Consider the following 18,091-nt stretch of genomic DNA (forward strand, 5'->3'; position numbering starts at 1 on the left):
ATGATTCCACTGTGTTTTGGGTACAGATGCAGACATGCAAAACTTTGGTTCTTTGTTTCAGCACATGGCAACCAGCAGGTACTGATGCTCCTACATTAGGCATTTGCTTTCTATCCTTCTGGTCCTGCCTTGCTGGAAGTTTCATGCAGATGAGAGGATGTCCAAAGGGGTCTCCATGATTCACTCAATTAGGATTCTCAGAAGGTTTTTTGGGAAAACTATTGTCAAACTCATTCTGATACTGTATAAAGAAAACTATGTTTGCTACCCCTTTTTCTTGAAGTGAGCTCTGAAAGGCTTACATGAGGTGATTCAACAACACCTCAATGGATTCAAGTGGACAGGGGGAAACACTTCATCCTGCTTGCTGGAGATTGAGTGTTTAGAGACAAATGTCTGCTCTTGTCCATCAGTGCAGGGATGCTGCAGAAGCATGCTTCAGGTGGAAAGCAACCCACATCACCTCCTCCCTGGAGCCTTTTGCCCAGACACAGATCTGCATGTAGCCCGTTGTTTCAATAGTGAAGAAGGGAAGCATCTTCAACGCAAGTATTAAGTAATGGTCTTTCTGAGCATTACTTAATTAATGGAACAAAACAGTACTGAAGTCTCCAGGAAAGAAGACAATGTAATGGCACAATCACAGACCGTAAATTAAGGCAGCTCTGTTCTAATATGAAATGTCATTGACCTACTGTGAGAAGCTAGACAAGTCAATTACACTTCTGTTCTCAGTTTCTCTACATAGATAAACACAAAGATACATTTTCACAGGAGTGTTTTGAACTTCAGCTTATTTTAGGAAAAGGCTTTGACAACTTGGAAGGAAAGAAATAAAAAAAAAACTGCAATAAACTGTTATTACCCTAGCTTCACTTTTTAAAAAGGCCATTTACAATGTGTTCCTTCCTTACTAACCTCTTTTTTCTTGTTGTTTATGTGTTTGACAACAGTAATGATTATAGCTGTAAATTGTCAAAAATAGGCTATAAATATCTACAGACTGTAAAAGCAGTTTAAGTGTCTTTTTACTGTTACTCTATTACAAGGATTAGAATTGCCATAGATGCATTTGGGGAAAAACTCCACATACACATGAAGAGGAACCATTCATTCAAGCAGAAATAAACAGGAAGGCTGAAGTAATGGCTTGTGTACTATCTTGTGTTGACAGACAATTATTTTTTTTGTTAATTACTGTTTAAATTATAAACAAAGGGAACTGAAATATTGCTGCAAACCTTATTATTCTATTTAACTGCCTGTATCTCTTAATAGGTAACTCTTTTTTCTGGCCAGATGGTTAAAAATTCAAGCACTAGGGGGAAATCCAGACACATTCAATTTATCAAAACTCCCTGAATTGCTCTCTGAGCATGGCTTTGGAACCTTGGCTGTGACATAACATATGTGTGATCCTAAATGTACTTGGGAGTTTAAAGATTTTGTGCCACGCTTCTGGGAAACAAAACAAGCCAGAAGGTTTTCCTTCTTAGGCTGACTCCATTTTCTAGCACGGCTCAGTTTGGAGGGCTGCTTATTGCCTTTTTATTATTAATGATGTGGTGCAGACTTACATCCATCAGTGCAGCATTGATGTAGTTACTGCTTTCCCCATCTATCGTGATGAGGAAAGGCAGGCATCTGTCTGGAGGCAGCACATCCATGCAGCGATTCTTCTCGTGGTTCCGCGGCAAAAGCGCGATGCTGCAATCCTCAACGCGCAGCGTCGGAGTCACCATATTTAAAGTCTTTCAAGGAGAGTAAACAATGCAACGGAAAAATTAACACAGCACTGAAAGCAACCCAAAATATTTAAGAATAGATCAGCTCAGCATTCAGCTTCAGCGGGAATCAATATGCAGAGAAATGAAAACACATCACAGTCAGCAGCCTTTGGAAGCAGAGAAATCCTGGGAACATACGATTATGGAAAATAACCTCACAGACAGCTGCAGAGTAGCATGCCTTCCGGAGAAAGGACAGCAGAAGGATTGACATACTCCCCTCGAGTAAAATGAATATTTTACTACTACCCCACTGCATTATTTTATGATTCAGCATTACTCAGTAGAGATGAGTGACATGTTATTTTTCCCTTTTTTTGCCATCTTTCCCTCATAGACCTGTTACAAAATTCATATGTCTATAAAAACTTAAGCAGAAGTCTTTACTATAGCTAAACTCTACAGTTTCTAGACAATGTAAGGCACTACTTACCCTAAATTCCTCTTTGATCTGGCTTGAGTTTGTTTGAGGATCTAGTTTATTCATTTCATAGTAAGCAGACCTAACTTGAGAAGCTGGAATAGTTGTGTCCCCACAAAGACAGGCTTCCAGGATAGCATCATGGATGAATACATACTGTTCCTGGTTAAGCAATTAAAATAGATAGTTACTGACATGGGATCCATAGACCATTAGTATTTTGGTAAATAAAACATAGCAACTAATATGGTTGCTACTTCACTCTTCAGTTTACCAGCACTGAAACAAGACCAGAAGTAACAACCACAGCTTAAAAAACTTTATCCCACTCATTAGGAAATGAATATATAAAGATTGGCTTAAACTAACTACAAATAGTTAGAGAAGTGCAGTAACACTCTGTAACAAAACTCAGTAACACTCTGTAACAAAACTTGTTCTGGTTTCCTCATTCCTCTGGGTGGTTCTGTAGGTGCGATTGTGAAACTAAACCTCAAGAAGATGTACTCCAGAATGAATCCTTCCCAGAGAGGAAACATTCCCCATTTGCCCCATTTTTAAGAAACATTGTGAACCTTCAGTGAAGCATAACTCTGCACTTGTTTGGGAAAGGGTTCTTCAGGTTTGTGCAGAGATTATTTTCTGCATGTGACCAAGTAAAATGCTTTCTGGAGGGTGCCAACTACAAAGCTCTATCTTTATGGGCTAGAAGGGCTAAAAAAGAATTTTTTCTTGCAAAGCAGTATTCCAGTAGATGAGCAATACCTCGGTCTGCACCATGTTAACTCTGCGGGATCGAAGCTCTCTCACGCAGTTGTAGATGTCTACGACGCCCTCTCGTTCTGCCATATCTAGCATGATGTCAATGACAATGAAGCATCCCGTTCTGCCAGCACCAGCACTGAAGGAGAAAAAGAGCACAGTTAATGTGTAGCAGTGTATTGGAAATGTAAAGGGTGTAAGGGTTCATCTCACAGGTGCTTGATCAATTGGATGATTACTGAAATTGAGCCGGGCACTTGCAGAACTTCAGACTCAGCTTTTTTACTCTCATTTATGTATTCTATATATGTTTTTTATATATGTAATATATGTATTCTTGTTTAAAGTTATTGGTTGAGTAGACCTCTGTCCTGGATTGTCAACAATTGTATTCTATTTACCATCTGTATGGCAGTTGTCTTCTGTTAAGTGGGCAGTTTTCCTCATCTCTTCCACAACTGGGGAGAAATCTGCTGATAACAGGCTATTGAATGTCACTGCATGACTGATAAGAACTATAGCATCCCATTGTGAGATGCTCCGCCCAGAGGGGAGAGCCAAGCATTCTATCCAGATATAATGTGAAGATTCTGGAACGCCAGCACTGCTTTTCTCCACTGGATTTCCCAGAGGACCCTGTATCGTCAGAGGAAGACTACACCTTTTTTCTACAGGATCCCTGCTCCAACAGAACCACACCTGACACTCCAGGAGGACTGCAGCCACAATTCAAATTGGACTGCTACCAAGACCCTGACCAACAGGGTGTCAGGTTGTTGTTGTGTTGTGACTCTGTCAGTGTTGTTTTAGTTTACTGTATTGTTTATCTTTTAATTTTTTCCCTATTAAAGAACTGTTATTCCCTGCTCCCATATTTTTTGCCTGAGAGCCCCTTAATTTAAAATTTATAGCAACTCGGAAAAGGCGGGGGGAGGGGATTTACATTTTCCATTTCAGGGGAGGCTCCTGCCTTCCTTAGCAAACACCTGTCTTTTGAAACCAAGACAACCTCCAGTGGCTTCAGCAGCCTGTGTGGGGAATACACAGTAAAGGAGAAGCAAAAGCAGGTCTTGAGTTTAATGCAAACCACAGCAGAGAGGTTTCTGTTTTACCTACCTGCAGTGAACAACCAGAGGCCCAGCATTGGGTGGACTCTTGGATTTGACCTGCCGTACAAATCCCAGCAGGCCCGTGGCATGGTATGGGACACCATGGTCTGGCCAGCCCGTGAAGTGGAACTGACGTATCTCCCGAATCTCGTGAGCACCTCTCTGTTGAAAACACAAGGGTTGAAATCTTCAAAAGCCTGAGCCTTGCTCAAAAGCACCCCCTACAAACAAAATCTGTACAGACTGCTGGAGAGCTTCCTCATAGCAGCAGAGCAAGCTCAAAGGTTAGGTATTAACAGGTTTCAAAACCTTCCAACAAAATTAAGTAAGTAAGCACTAGATTGGTCAGAAACTTTTAGCAACAAGAGAAATGCTCATCTCTATATTTAAGTACTAGGCTGCTTTGCAAACTGTGGCCTTCAGATGCATGCCATGATCACAGAACAGGTCAGCAGCAAGGCTGAACACAGAGCACTGATGACCTTTTTTTCCCTACTGTCCTCCACAGGGGTTTTGCTGCTGACTTCAGGACACTACAGCTTCAGCATAATTTTCATTTGTCCCCTTCATTGGTCTGAAAGAAAAAGCTGAATAATAGGAAACCTTTTTGCACCTTCAATCATAGGGGCTGTGTTTGTAGCCCTCCACATGCTCACTGTTCAGGTGATTTGCCACAGTCTACAAGGACATGGATATAGTGAGACAAGTATGAATGAGAAGCTGATTGTGTAAGTAATTTCCCATGTGACTTTGGGGAGCAGTCTGGATATGAGAAGAGTGTGTGCTAAGTTTTATTTTCTTACTGCTTGTATTTTCCCTTCCCCATCTCAAAATGCAGCTGCCAGTATTTTATTCTCATTAGAAATCCACAAACTGGAGGCCATCATACAGAGCTCATAAACGAATAGCAAAATTATGGCATATCATGTCTAGGCTGGACTAAATGTCAAAAATATTAGTAACTGGTAGTTTACAGCTTTTCTACTTCAAAATGTATTTCCTGTCTTGAGCCAGTTTGCACATAAAAGATTTTATTCTCTTTGAATAATAAGTAATATAAGCTTCCTAATTTATTGCTATTATGCATTAGTCTGGGATTTTCAGTGGTGGAGAAATTTTGGACATTCCAGTGCTACAGGACTAGAGAGGACTTAGTGTATGTTGGAGCCTTTGATGCTCTGACAGCTCGGCTGGGGGTCTGTGGAGACAGGGCATCTGCTCAGAGGAATATCTCATCTCCCCTGAAAACAGACACAAAAACACAGGCAAGGGAGAGGATTAAGAGCATATGAGGCAGTGGTGAGGACCGAGGAGATCACACCCTTTAAACAGATATGACCTTATATCCTAAAAACCAATTTTAAAACATAATGAAATCCAGGAATAGACAAAACAACTTGCATTTTAAGACAGTCTAGCAAACACATCTGAATACAATTTGGTCCCTGCTCTCTGGGGATTTAGAGTGTGTTAGTGCATCTCTTCTACTGTAAGCAAGGCCCTCAACTCTGCAAATAGCTCTGCTTAGGTGAAGGTAGTGCCTCAAACACTTTTATATTGCTTGTAACAACTGTCCATGACCCCCAAAGAAACAAAGATCCCACAGAAAAAAGCAATGCCATGACTATACAAGCTGAGGACTGAAGTGAGTATCCCATACAAATTCTTCATGCAGTATACAGCTGAGATTTTCAAACAATTTACAAAAAACCAAACTGCCCCTCCAAAGCAATGTGCCTGGCTGCTGCACTGATCATGTTATGTCCTGTACATCCTCTGCCTTAGTTGTGAACAGGCTGTCTGTCAGGCTGACTGAATTTCTGTCTGTCATTTTTAACAGATACTTAGGAAAGGTTTTGCATATAGGATACTTTTATAATGAGTTTTCTTATTATATCTACAAAGGAATGATTTTTATATCTAGCTTTCCTGCTGGTTTCTAAACCCAAAATAGCACACAACTGCATGAATCATAAAAGCATATGCTCATCTGGGAAAGACTATAGAGCTGAAACAAACAGAAAATGCTGTACACTGCTAAACCTAAGATGTTAAAAAATTCTACAAAAACTTATGCTGCTGCTGTATTTTACTATTCATGTATGACTTATTCATCTGCATTAACTGTTGTGCTGTAAAGGAACTGCTCCAAAGGAACTGCTTGTTCACACAATGCAAAGCATATCTAGGAAACAGTCTTCAAAATCAGACTGCACTTTTGGCTTCAATTTTCTCAGCATTATTCCCCTACTACTCAATATCCATCAAAAAAACCCCAACAAAACTGAAGTATGTGATCAATTTATCTTCAAGCAAATCAACTTCTAAATTGCACTTAATGAGCAGATGCTCATCAACAAACAGAAAGGACAGTCAGAAGGGACTAAAGGTCTTGGAGAATTTGATTCCTCCGATTTTCTGAACATCTATGAAGAACCTGAGGCTGCAATTAGATCTTCCTTACCCCTCCTCCTCATCTGCCATAATGGACAAGGCCAGTTTTCTTAACTCCACCCTTGCAGCTCATAATCATTCAGGACTTCACATGTTGTCCCCAGAAGTCACCCTGACACAGGGGGTTAGGCCACCTAAGACACAGAACTCTGCATTTTTTTCCTGCTGAATTACTGAAGCTGCTGTTTTAGTGAAATCTGCAAGTCCTTTGGAATGGAGGCTCCAGTGTTAAGTGTTACAAACCACCTTTCTATTAGCATTATCTGCATGTTTGGTTAGGGTGCTCTCTGTCTCATCATGCACCTTGACTTAGGGAAGGTGAAAAGTAGCATCAAAAAAATAAACTTGAGAGAATTATGGTGAAAGAAATGTACAGACTTGATGTTCCAGTAACATTGGAGGAGTTAAAAATATGGAAAATAGAGTAAAAACAAATGTACTTTACTCAAGCTACAGTGACACTGCTTTTAGAGGCTTACTGAAAAACTACCAACTATTAAAAAGCAGTGTCTAAATGAAATCTTTTCAGATGGAGATTTTTAAAAAGAAATAAAATGTTTAGTGCCTTTTATCTCTATCTGTTCTAATGCACTTATTCAAGACAGTTTGGTTATGTTCAACTGTAAAATCCTCTAGGTCTTTTCTTCAGTCCCAGTTAAGAAGCGAAAAGCTAACATCAAAGCATGAGCTTAAAATTTGCAGAATAGAAATCAACCAGTGCTTCATCTACTTCAAAGTGTAGCCAACGTTTCTCATCTGTTTATTAAAAATACCTAAATGCAAGGAAACAACAGGCTTGAGTGAATTCAGTCTACAATATGTATAGTGGTAAACATGATACAATATTTCAATTCATTCAAACCACGTAATTCTATTATCATTACCCTCAGGTTGCTGTCTTAAAAAGAGAAGCATATTTAAGTATTAGATTGAAGAATAAAACAGGAAAAAACCCTAATTCCTTTGTTACTCTGGATGTGTGTACAGAAACCTTGTGAGTAGTCATTTTGGCAGTTTCAGGTACCTGGGTGCAGGATTCTTTGATGCTAAATATTATGTTCTTCAAACCCATATATGAATACTATTTCATCATTAGACAGAGCCAATAAATCATGGGTACTGCAACTAAATCAAAATAAGCTTTCTAAGCTAATTAGTTGAAAATCTACTCGTGGTGATGGAGCATTACTTTGGTATGCTATTAGGAATATCTAGTCTTACCAAGGAGGCTCTTTCCTTGGTGTTCTGCAACTCAAATGGGTCCTGATACATACAATTAAAACCTTTCTGTTCTTTAATGAATTCTGAATGAAACTGCTGAGTTGACACAAAATGCATGGTACACTTCACCACTGACTGACCCTGCCTGTTCCCACTTTCAGTGAGTGCCTTATTTGTTATTTCTATGTTTTCCATATATTGCAGCTGGGGAGCTGCAAGTTCTACAGGCTACAAAGCATCAGACAAATGTGTGGCATTACTCTAACAAGCAGTAATACAACACACAGGCTGGAACTCTCCATGTAAGGATGGATTCCTGTGAAAAGGGAAATTGCCTTGAGAAGAACAGTAATTTGTTACAGCTCTGTCTCTGCAGACCAGGCACACCCTGGCCCAACAGAAAACTGCATTCTCCACCACAGACTTCTGAATAATGCTGCATGCGGCCTCTGGTACAGACAGAAAATGATTGTGGGGAATGTAAGATGGGAAAGCAGCACAAATCTGTTTTTCAATTGATTGCTGGGAGGGAGGTTTCGATTTCTCCTAGGCAAGGAACATCACTTTTTCTAACTCAGGCAGGGGCCAACAGTGATGAAAAGCACAGCACAGCACAGCTGCTGCATTTGAAGAAAAACACAGATTACCATAAGAGGGCGGTAGTAGTTTACCCAAAAAACCTATAAACCCAGGATGTCAGTCAAAAGATTTAACTTTCCCTTGTTGAATCTGCATGTAAGTTACTTTGGCAGATACCAATGTATTTAAGAAAACTGAATTTGGAAACTTACCTTTTCTACAGCAAATGTTCGAATCACGTATTCAGCCAGCAGCTCTGTTTCTATTAGGGTAACTTTAATGTCTTTATATATCTCCGTGTCATCTGGCCAGTATTTGCAGCATTTGACCTTTAAAAGATACAAAAGAAATTAAGGTTCATTTGTTTTAGAAGGTTCATACAGAATTCATTTTGCATTCTCTGCAATGATTTCTGATTTAAAGTGCAATCGTGCACAGAACAGTCACATTTTCTGCACCTGTAAATGTTTGAGGGACATTGCCTCTTCTCTTTTTAAGACAGCTTTCAGAGTTTCACATGAGCTTTGTGTTGTGCTTAGTGAAGTAAGGCAAATTTGTTTGGAGCACAAAGGATATTTATGCCCTGCCCAGTTCAGCTGTAGTAACTGTTCATTTCCTGTGCTTTCCAAAGCAGAGTGTGCCCAGAGGGAGAAATACCACCAGAAGTTTTTTCCCCAACCTTTACTTGTTGATTTGTCTCAAAAACACCCTTCTACCTTCTGAAATAAAAGTGTTTTGCAGACAGGAAGGAGACCTCATGGCAGTTCAGAGCTTCCTCACGAGGGGAAGAGGGGGGACAGGCACTGATCTCTTTTCTGGGCTGACCAGTGAGGGACCAAGGGAATGGCCTGAATCTGTGTCAGAGGAGGTTTGGGTTGGGTTTCAGGAAAAGGTTCTTCATCCAGAGGGTGGCTGGGCACTGGAACAGGCTCCCCAGAAAAGTCACAGCACCAAGCCTGGCAGAGCTCAAGAAGCATTTGGACAATGCTTTCAGGCACAAGGTGTGACTCCTGGGCATGGTGCTGTGCAGGGCCAGGAGCTGGACTTCAATGATCCTTGTGGATTCTTTCTAAATCAAAATATTTATTGTATGATTCTCTATTTTTAGAAAAGCACCTGTTTTCTCAGATTAACTTTCCAAAGGAACTGATGAGAGGTCAAATAGCAAAACTCAATGCTTGAAGTCAAGAGCTGAGGTTTATGCCCAGGCTTTAACTATTGTAACTCTACATAGCTTAAATACTAATTTACAGGTAACTCCAAACATTAGGGTAGGATTCATCTCACTTAGCTCAACCTGAACTGTTACTTTTAAAACTGGGTGGTTTGAGGACTGTATTATATGATGTAGATAGCTGACTGACTTAAGAATTTTCTCCTCCTTCCCATTTGTGTGGACAAAGTGGTGGGCTGGGAAGCTAACACATTACTTACATCTCTCTTTTACTCTGCTTTATCATGGTAATAGCTCTGCTATCACCACTGCATCTGGCCATCATCCAGTAGTGCAGTACGTGCTAGGAGTGGCATCTGTTATACATCTGCTGCATGGAACAGTTTCTCTCTTTCTCTCACCAAAGGGAAAATTTAAAATTTTCTTTTGATACATGTAAATCTAGTTTACCTAAATATGCACTTCAACGAGTCAGGTAAAAAACTTGAGCACTCTAAATATTCAATGGAAAACTGATAGAAAAAAAAAATTAAACTTCACAACTGATAAGAGTATTTCTCAGACCTATCTTCAAGCAAAAATATTTGGATTACTACCATGTTTAATCCTGAGCAAAAGGTAAAACAGATGAACGTGTGTATAAGCATACATTGAAAAATGTAATGCAGGATTCAAATGATTTATTTATACAAACCCCACGTTCAGTATAGAAAGGATTATGCAGAGAGTCAAACCCTGGCCTGTAAAGAAGAAGAAAATACATTTTCTTAGGCATTTGTTTCCAGATTGTCACTGATAATTGTGTGCAATCCTCCTTTACTGTCTGGATAGATGGGAGGTCTTGCCACATCACAGTAGTGACACTGACTGATAAAGTAAAAAGTTTGTCCAGGCAGGGTCACTAGTTCTGGCCCTTTTTCTGGCTCATTAGCATCATAAAATTTAAATCTGAATAGAATTGAGTTGAAGGGCTGGCAAAACACAGTCCCACATCAGGATCCTCTTCAGAGAAAAAGAGTAGCCTGGTCAGAAGCCCTGGCTCCCAGCCACAAAATTATACAAGCATCCTAACAGCTTGTTCCTGCTTATGCAGCTGATGGAAAGCTCCTAGAGCAGAGCTGAAGTTCAGGTAGCTTTATTAGGTTTTTATTTCTTTTTCTGTGCTTGCCTTCAGACCTAGTAACCACAATAGTATTGGCTAAAAAGAATTCTTTATAGTCTTCACATTTAATCTGGTATTAAGTGTGGTTTCAGGACAACTGGCAACACCAGAGTTCCCTTCCATGGTGAGAGGCTTGGAGCTGGACCCTGGACAGTGCTTGGCGCTCCTGTAACAGGGCAAGGCTGGCAAGACTGCTCTCCCCACCATGCTCCAGAGCCAGAAAGCTGACAGGGTGCCAGAGAGGAGAAGGATTCCACCAGCCAAGGACCAAGCAGAGGGCCATTCCCAGGATCCCTAACAACAGGATCTCTGACAAATGTGTGTTCATCTCTACAACTTATCTATCCACTGTCAGCAATGAACAAACATTTCAAAAGCATTATACATTGCTGCAAGCAGTATAGTAGTTACTGCTGCTATCTATTATTGCATCTACTTGATATTTATCCAGATCTTATTTTGTTCAGATGTATTTCCAAAGATCCTCTCATAGAAGCTAAGTGAAAGACATTGAATGCTCATTGTTTTGTCTGTGTTGTTAAAATAATCCAGAGAATTCACACTGTTCAAATCCCTCAGGCCAGCAAACTGACCCTTTTATAGTCATTGCCAGAAACTCTTTGAAACAGGGTTTTCCCACCTATGGCTAAGATGACTTTTTGACTCTTCATGAAGAGTTAGACAATTCACACTGCCTCTGGGCTGCAGCAACACATTGACAACCCCTTCTCTGGAGCTGATTCCCTTTTCCTGCCTGTTCACACATCCCTTCCATAGGGATGTGTGAACAGGCAGGAAAAGGGAACCCGAACCACATGGAGAGGGCCACTGCAGGCAGGGAGGGAGCAGCTGCCGCCGTGATCCCAGGCATGGCACTGCCCATCAGCACCTCTCTTTGCTGCTAACTTTAGCCATGTTTCTTTCTGATGGGCGCCTGCTATCCTTGAAGCAGCTCTAGTTTAGCAAAATAAACAATTGCAGGGAAGGGAAGCAACCTTGGCTGAATTAAATTGCTCTTTCCTTGAAGGAAAACATACCTGTTTCTAACTTGGTAAGTCCAGACTGTCTGGATTATGACTAAGAACCAGGGACAATTCGGAAAGACCAATTTAGAAGAGCACAGTCCCCGTGTTCTTATGCCTCAACTGCTGGATTTGATTCCACTCTTTTTTAAACCTTATTTAAGATGATACAGTGGAATAATTAGGGAAGCACTGGGAGATGTTGCACAGAAGTTATAGCCTTTTGTGCCTCATGCAGCTTGGGTCCACCAGGGATTTCTTAGTCTGCTGCAAAGGGGATTTTGGGCACGGAGCAGACTGGAGCTGAGCAGAAGGATCCATGACAACACAATTTCCTGAAAACTCTCCCAAGTGGAATAGGGGCTGTGAAAGCCATGGGAACCGTGCCAGAATTCAGTCAGAGCCACAGACCAACTGATGATTCACTCTCTAACAGAGGAAAAAAGACCCAAGCACAACTTTATTTTAATTCAGGGTTTTCTCCTACTTTTGGCTCTTGTTCTGCAATGCTCTGCACGTGCTGAGCTCTGGACCTGAGAACTCCATGGACTCTGGGTGAACCAAAAGTCAAGAAAATGCTTAAATATCCATCTCCCATCTCCTCTAGGGCCACCCAAATAAATGCAAAGGTGTCTTAAAGACAGAAGTAGATAAACTAGTGTAAATCAAAATCACATTTATAAATGCTTATTGGATCAGGGCCCTTATTTGTACAAGAAAAGACAATTGCAACAAAATAGAATATGGTTTTACTCATTAAATATGAGAAACACTGCTGCTAGCATATGTTCAATTTTTCTTTTTAGCACAGCTTTAGCTACCATAACTTGACGAATCTCTTTTCCATTTTATAAACATTTGGTACGTGTTTTACACAAAAGCCTTACTAACAGAAGGTTTAACTAAATAATTGATACATGATTCCAGAACTGAATATTAAGTGCACTAGATCTTTTTTTTCCACACCGTTGCTACCATAACAGTAAGTATTGTCCACAAAACAGAAAACATAATTTTGAAATCTCATCTGAGCAGAATTATAATTGAGAGTTTGTTCACATACACCCCACATTTATATCCTACCAACATGCCAAAAAATACAGATGTTCATCACAAGATGAGATAAAAGGATGATTGCCAGACACATAATGAAAATGCTCTGGTTTAATCTATTCATCCAAAGGTACACTGTCCAATTGTTTCAAACATGTTTATTTTGCTAATAATTTTAGAAATTTGGAGAAGAGAATTACCCTACTTCCACTGTCTAGTTCCATCCCCCTGTAAAATAGTCTAATGTGTGAAACTCAGAATTAAAAATGAAGGTGGAAAGTTGTTGTTGCTAGTTCTAAATATACAAATATTGTAGGCTGTGGATGGCTAATGAACACAAATTGTGACTTCCAAAGCTGTATATTTAACCATTTGGCAATGTGACACATGTAGCTAAAGGCAGTAGGAAAGTCAGGACAGTAATTCATTTAACTAGAATGTTGGAATAGGAGCAATATTACAGACTTAATATGTGAGCTGGGTGTGAAATACACTTTGCAGTCCATACAGAACAGTTTAAGTAACACTGATTATTCAAAGTTTCCAATTGCCTTTGATTCTGAAATATTCTTAGCAAAGGGGTGATATATATATATAACTGACTATGCCCTGCATGGATTGTCATTAGTGAAGAGCACTATTATACATTCTAATCTAAAATTAATCCTGAACTAAGTAATGACGATAAGTCAGACATAAATTTTGAAGTAAAACCTCTTGGCTATAAAATGAAACAGCCAACCATGCTCACTGGTAAAATTTTTAACAGATTTTACAGATGTAGCTCGGATAACAGGTACTTTTATTTGGCTGACTTGAACTAAAAGTACATCCAATAATTGAAAGTATTTTTATTTAAATACTTTTCAAACAAAAAATGTATTACGATATAAGAATATTTTATGTGTTATAAAACAACCTTTGACAGGAGATAAAACCCAGTCTTCCTTTTTTTCATTTTCTTTTGTTTGCTTTTGAGCAAGTCTGTTATTAGTTTTATACTTCATTCTACAGTTTTCTAAAAGAGATGTGGAAGACTATTGAGAAATACAATATTTGAGATACTGTTTGGCACCATCAGATGAATGGGTCTCTGTGAAGTCAGCCAGAAGTCTTTATGCTGTTCACAGCTGCCAGGGTGGGGAGAGATGCCTCCATGAATTTTACTAGCTCAGTCTAACTTCTTCTTGGGATGACTCAGAGCTGACATTGTTCTCCACCTTCTGCTGCCCTGGGCTGCCCCAACAGTGCAGCCCTAAGTTGCCTGGTGGGTGCACTCTCATTCAGCTTCTGCCCTGAAGAGCTGGCTTTCTGGAGACGCCCAGCAGCAGCCATAAACAAATGCTTTCCCCACGTGACCGAATGAGTGTGACCCTTTGTTCTTAAGACTCAGTATGCTGTTAGCATACCATCAATCTGGCAGAGTGGGTTAGATGAAATTACGGTGATAGGCCCAACCCATGGTGTGGCCTTCTTTTGACCATAAAGAAGACTTGGTCTAGAAGAGCAGCTTTAGGGTAAGATAACCCAAGGTAAAGCTGTTCCAGTGTTCCTTCCTCCACTGTTAATACCAACAGAGAAATATGGATTATCTCTGTTTCATAGCTTATGTTTAGGCAATTTTGTGCATCTCAGTAGAGCCCTGGAGAAAAAAAGCTGAGCACAGAACACATGAGAAGGGTGGTCCCATGCCAAGATGAAGAACTGTTAGCTAGAGCTCCTCAAAGCCTGTGTTAATTCCTGACACAACTGTGAAATCATGGGCCTGTTTCTCAGATCCTGTGTTCCCAAGGACCTGATGTGTCTGCATCGAGCCTGTGCTCTGAACCATGCTTCCACTCCAAGATCAAAATGATGCCATTAGCTGGGTACAGAGCACCACCTACTTAGTGGATTGCCTTCTGGCTCTAAAGCCTGATCATCTGATGTTAGCTTAGACACCTCTACATGGTACTCTACTGGGTAAAGTAAAACTGTGTCAGTGCCTCCAGGATACTTCTCCTTTCACAGAGAGATTGAGAGATAATTTCAAAAGACTGCTGAGGTGAGGAGATTTGCAGTTATGAAGCCATTTTGCTAGCCCTGACATTTCAAGTAAGAACCTGAAGCCCTCCTTCTTAGCAAACTGCACCTAAAGTTGCATCCTACACCTTGGTGGCACTTCAGTTAGTCCAACAAAGGCATCAGTGCATTTGTGTATCCTTAAACCTCTTTTGTTTGTTTCTCTAAGTGAATTATCTCAATAGGATTAGTAAGCATTAAGATATTAATCTGTGTTGATTAACATTCTTTGAAACATAGCTTTTACTGGAGATAAGAATAGAACAAAACACTGAGAGCTGAACCCATGACTGCTGTGCATGACATGGGACAGTGCTGAATGCCTCTAGCTTGATGATCTGTTTCATGATGCTAACACTGCTAACCTGGGCAGATCTTTTTTAGACAAATGCACAGAGTCCTTCCTTCTCTTTCCTGGAGGACAACAAATTAAATTTTCCCTAAGGGCTCCTCCCCTACTATGTATAATGCAGTAATGTAAACCTACTATTTCTGGTTAAAAATCTAGAAAGATGAAATCTGTTTTGATGTCTAGAAGGGTTAACTGACTTGAAAGATTAACAATAGTTTTAAATTTTGATTGGTTTTCTGTTTTTCTCATTGATATTCTGTAAAACCTAACTGTCCTCTACGCAATAAGAGATACTGGAATTACACTGAAAACAAAAGTATAACAACAGAATATAATACCTTGTGCTGATGTACCATAAGTACCAGTCCCATTTTTGGAGGGTAAACAAGAATAGGAAAAAAAATTTCAATGGACGGGGAAGGACGCTATTTATATATTTAAGAAGTTGGGACTAGAATTATCTTGAGGAAGCAAATAGATTCATATAACAACCTTTCCCCTCTTATTTATAAAATGTGATTTCTTTCTTTCATTAGAAAAGTTGAAATGAAACCCTAGTCACCAGTATGCATACAAACTCTTTGGCACACCTCCTAAGGAGCATTAATACCAGTATCCTGAATTAATTCCAGTGTAGGCAATTTGGCTTATTACATTTAGAGGGAGTTTCAATTAGACGGAGTGTTCTTCCATTTATACTAAATACAAATGTGCTGTTTGTGAGACATGCTCAAGAGTCACTGTGTTTCACCTCTGCAAGATCACAATATTGGGTGATCTGAATCTAAAATACAATTTGAGTTTACCTTTGTTTATTAGAAGCATCTTCTTCATGGAAGATTCTCAAAAACTTGTAAAATGTATAAGTACAAACTTTGCAATAGCTTTGTGATAAAAAAGTCCATTTTCATTCTAAGCATAAGTGCTAAGTCCATTGGAAGTTTCACAGTTTTTTGTTGCTGAAATTTCCAATGAAGATTTTGGTTTTTTTTTTTTTCCCTACTGCTTCCAGTAAGAAGTCTTTGGACAGGGTTTTATTTAGCAGTTTTTCTTGGATGTATAATCTCTGTCAATAACAAATTATCAAGTAGATCTAAGAAGATCTGGTTTGTCATAAAGACTTCTGGGTTTTCTTTGTTAAAGAAACATATTTGAATCTGTTTAAGAAATTTGTCTTGAATGCTGACCAGTGCTGCACATCCTGAGAACCCGAAGACAGGAACATAAACTTGCTGAGGGCTGTGATCATACAAGCTTTCCTAGGAAGAACAGGCTTTCCTAGATGTTCTTTTCTGACACCATTTATCTTACAAGTAAGGCTTTTTATAGCAAGCCAGCACCAAGGAGGTATTCCCTCTGTCAGAAGACTCTTGTATGGATCTCCTCGCTGTCATGTGGAAGTCTTTAATCATGAAAATTCAGAATTTTCCCCATTTTTGCAGAGAAGTGCCACATACACAACATGTCAAGCACAGGTCCAGGAAAACAAGCCAAAGAAAAGTTAAACCACCACTGTATTCTTCCTTTTCCCCTTTGCAAAAACAGCCTTTCTGGCTCCTGGGAAGGAAATGTCACCTGGGAAGAGTGTGAAATGACTATTAGGAAAGTACACCACTCCTGAGGGGTAAGATGGCAGGGAGAGGCAGTTTGGGCAGCACAAAGGTGTGAGCGCAGGCACAGGGGCTGTTTACCAGGTCGTGGCTGACCTTCATTCACCTTGTGTCACATCCATTCTGTTGTAGTCAACCTTGCTTCCCTTCACAAAACGGGCCTTTTGTGTGCTTATTAACACTGCTAGCACTGGCTGTTTTCTAATTCCGAGTAATAATTGAGAAACTCTAATTACTGTAATTACTACGCTCCTGGGGTGAGGTTTTATTTTTTATAATTATTTATAGTGATTTTGTTTGTGAATACGATGTTCCATTAAAAGCATAATAGACAATCATAAGTCCTTGCAGTGCATTTATTTATAACCACCTCCACTGAATTTTACAGCATTTTGAATTTTTCAGCATTTATTAATCAGTTATTACTAAACTTCTTCTGCCTAAAGCAAGAAAGCAACTACTGATAAATCGCAAATAATGTGACAGGCCAAGTTTGATTATGCCAGTTAAGTACTAGTACCAACCCAACAAGAGCAAAGATGGAGGTGTGACAGCTAGATGGCACAATTGAATATATTCTAAATCTTCCCACCATGTCTCTTCAAGGAAGACAGAAATGTTTCAGTGCGTGTAAACACTAAAACAAATCAAGAACCATCTGAGATTTTGGCTGGTACATAAACACCTTGATCCCATTCCCAGTGATTTTCTGGGTCTTTGGGAGTTTGCCCTCCAGAGAGGTCTCTTGGAGTAAGCAAGATGTTCTTCTGTGTCTACTTTATGATCATGCCGTGTGATCGTAACATCATCACACTGCTGGATAAAAATTTTTGCTTCTTACAGAATAATCCACCAGATTATGCTAAATCTCTTAGGCAAAGATGCTCCCTAAAATGACACTATCTTCAGTTCCTCTACCACTTACAGACATGAGCACAGAGGCCACTTACATTAATATAATCCAGAATGCATTACTTTGAAACAGCTTGTTGTCACACTGATGTAACTATATAAGTCTTGATTCTTGTTTATGCTTTTTATCCATTAGTGTGTGGCTTGGAAAATTCTGATTCTTGGATCATTACCATTAATTACTTGCCATTTTCTTTTTGTGAACTTCATTGTGAGTGGAAAGTTGTTGATCCCAGCAGGAAGAAGACAGAGACCTTTTTTCAAGGTTGCTTCAAGGGCTGCTTATTTGTTTAGGTTTTTTTTTGGTAAAAGTTGTTGTCAACCTAGGCAAACCTTAACAAGCACCACTTCATAATCCTTTATCAAAGAACTATTCATGCAATTCAGCAATGCTTTTTCTAAATGACTGTGA

General features: G+C 39.6%; 1 protein-coding gene across 5 annotated transcripts in view; it reads right to left on the reverse strand.

Moving 5' to 3' along the window:
* PTPRM (protein tyrosine phosphatase receptor type M) overlaps positions 1-18,091 on the reverse strand; it is a 441,653-nt gene that overhangs the window by 13,807 nt on the left and 409,755 nt on the right. For all 5 annotated transcript variants that reach the window (XM_054515015.1, XM_054515010.1, XM_036405775.2 and 2 more), the window contains 5 exons: positions 8,546-8,662; positions 4,087-4,241; positions 2,974-3,109; positions 2,221-2,370; positions 1,578-1,751 (listed from right to left, as the gene is read on the reverse strand). In XM_054515015.1, the coding sequence (XP_054370990.1) occupies positions 1,578-1,751; positions 2,221-2,370; positions 2,974-3,109; positions 4,087-4,241; positions 8,546-8,662 (732 nt within the window). The remainder of the gene's footprint in view (positions 1-1,577; positions 1,752-2,220; positions 2,371-2,973; positions 3,110-4,086; positions 4,242-8,545; positions 8,663-18,091) is intronic.

Source organism: Molothrus ater, chromosome 1 (assembly GCF_012460135.2).
Source record: "Molothrus ater isolate BHLD 08-10-18 breed brown headed cowbird chromosome 1, BPBGC_Mater_1.1, whole genome shotgun sequence".
Classification (NCBI taxonomy): Eukaryota; Metazoa; Chordata; class Aves; order Passeriformes; family Icteridae; genus Molothrus; species Molothrus ater.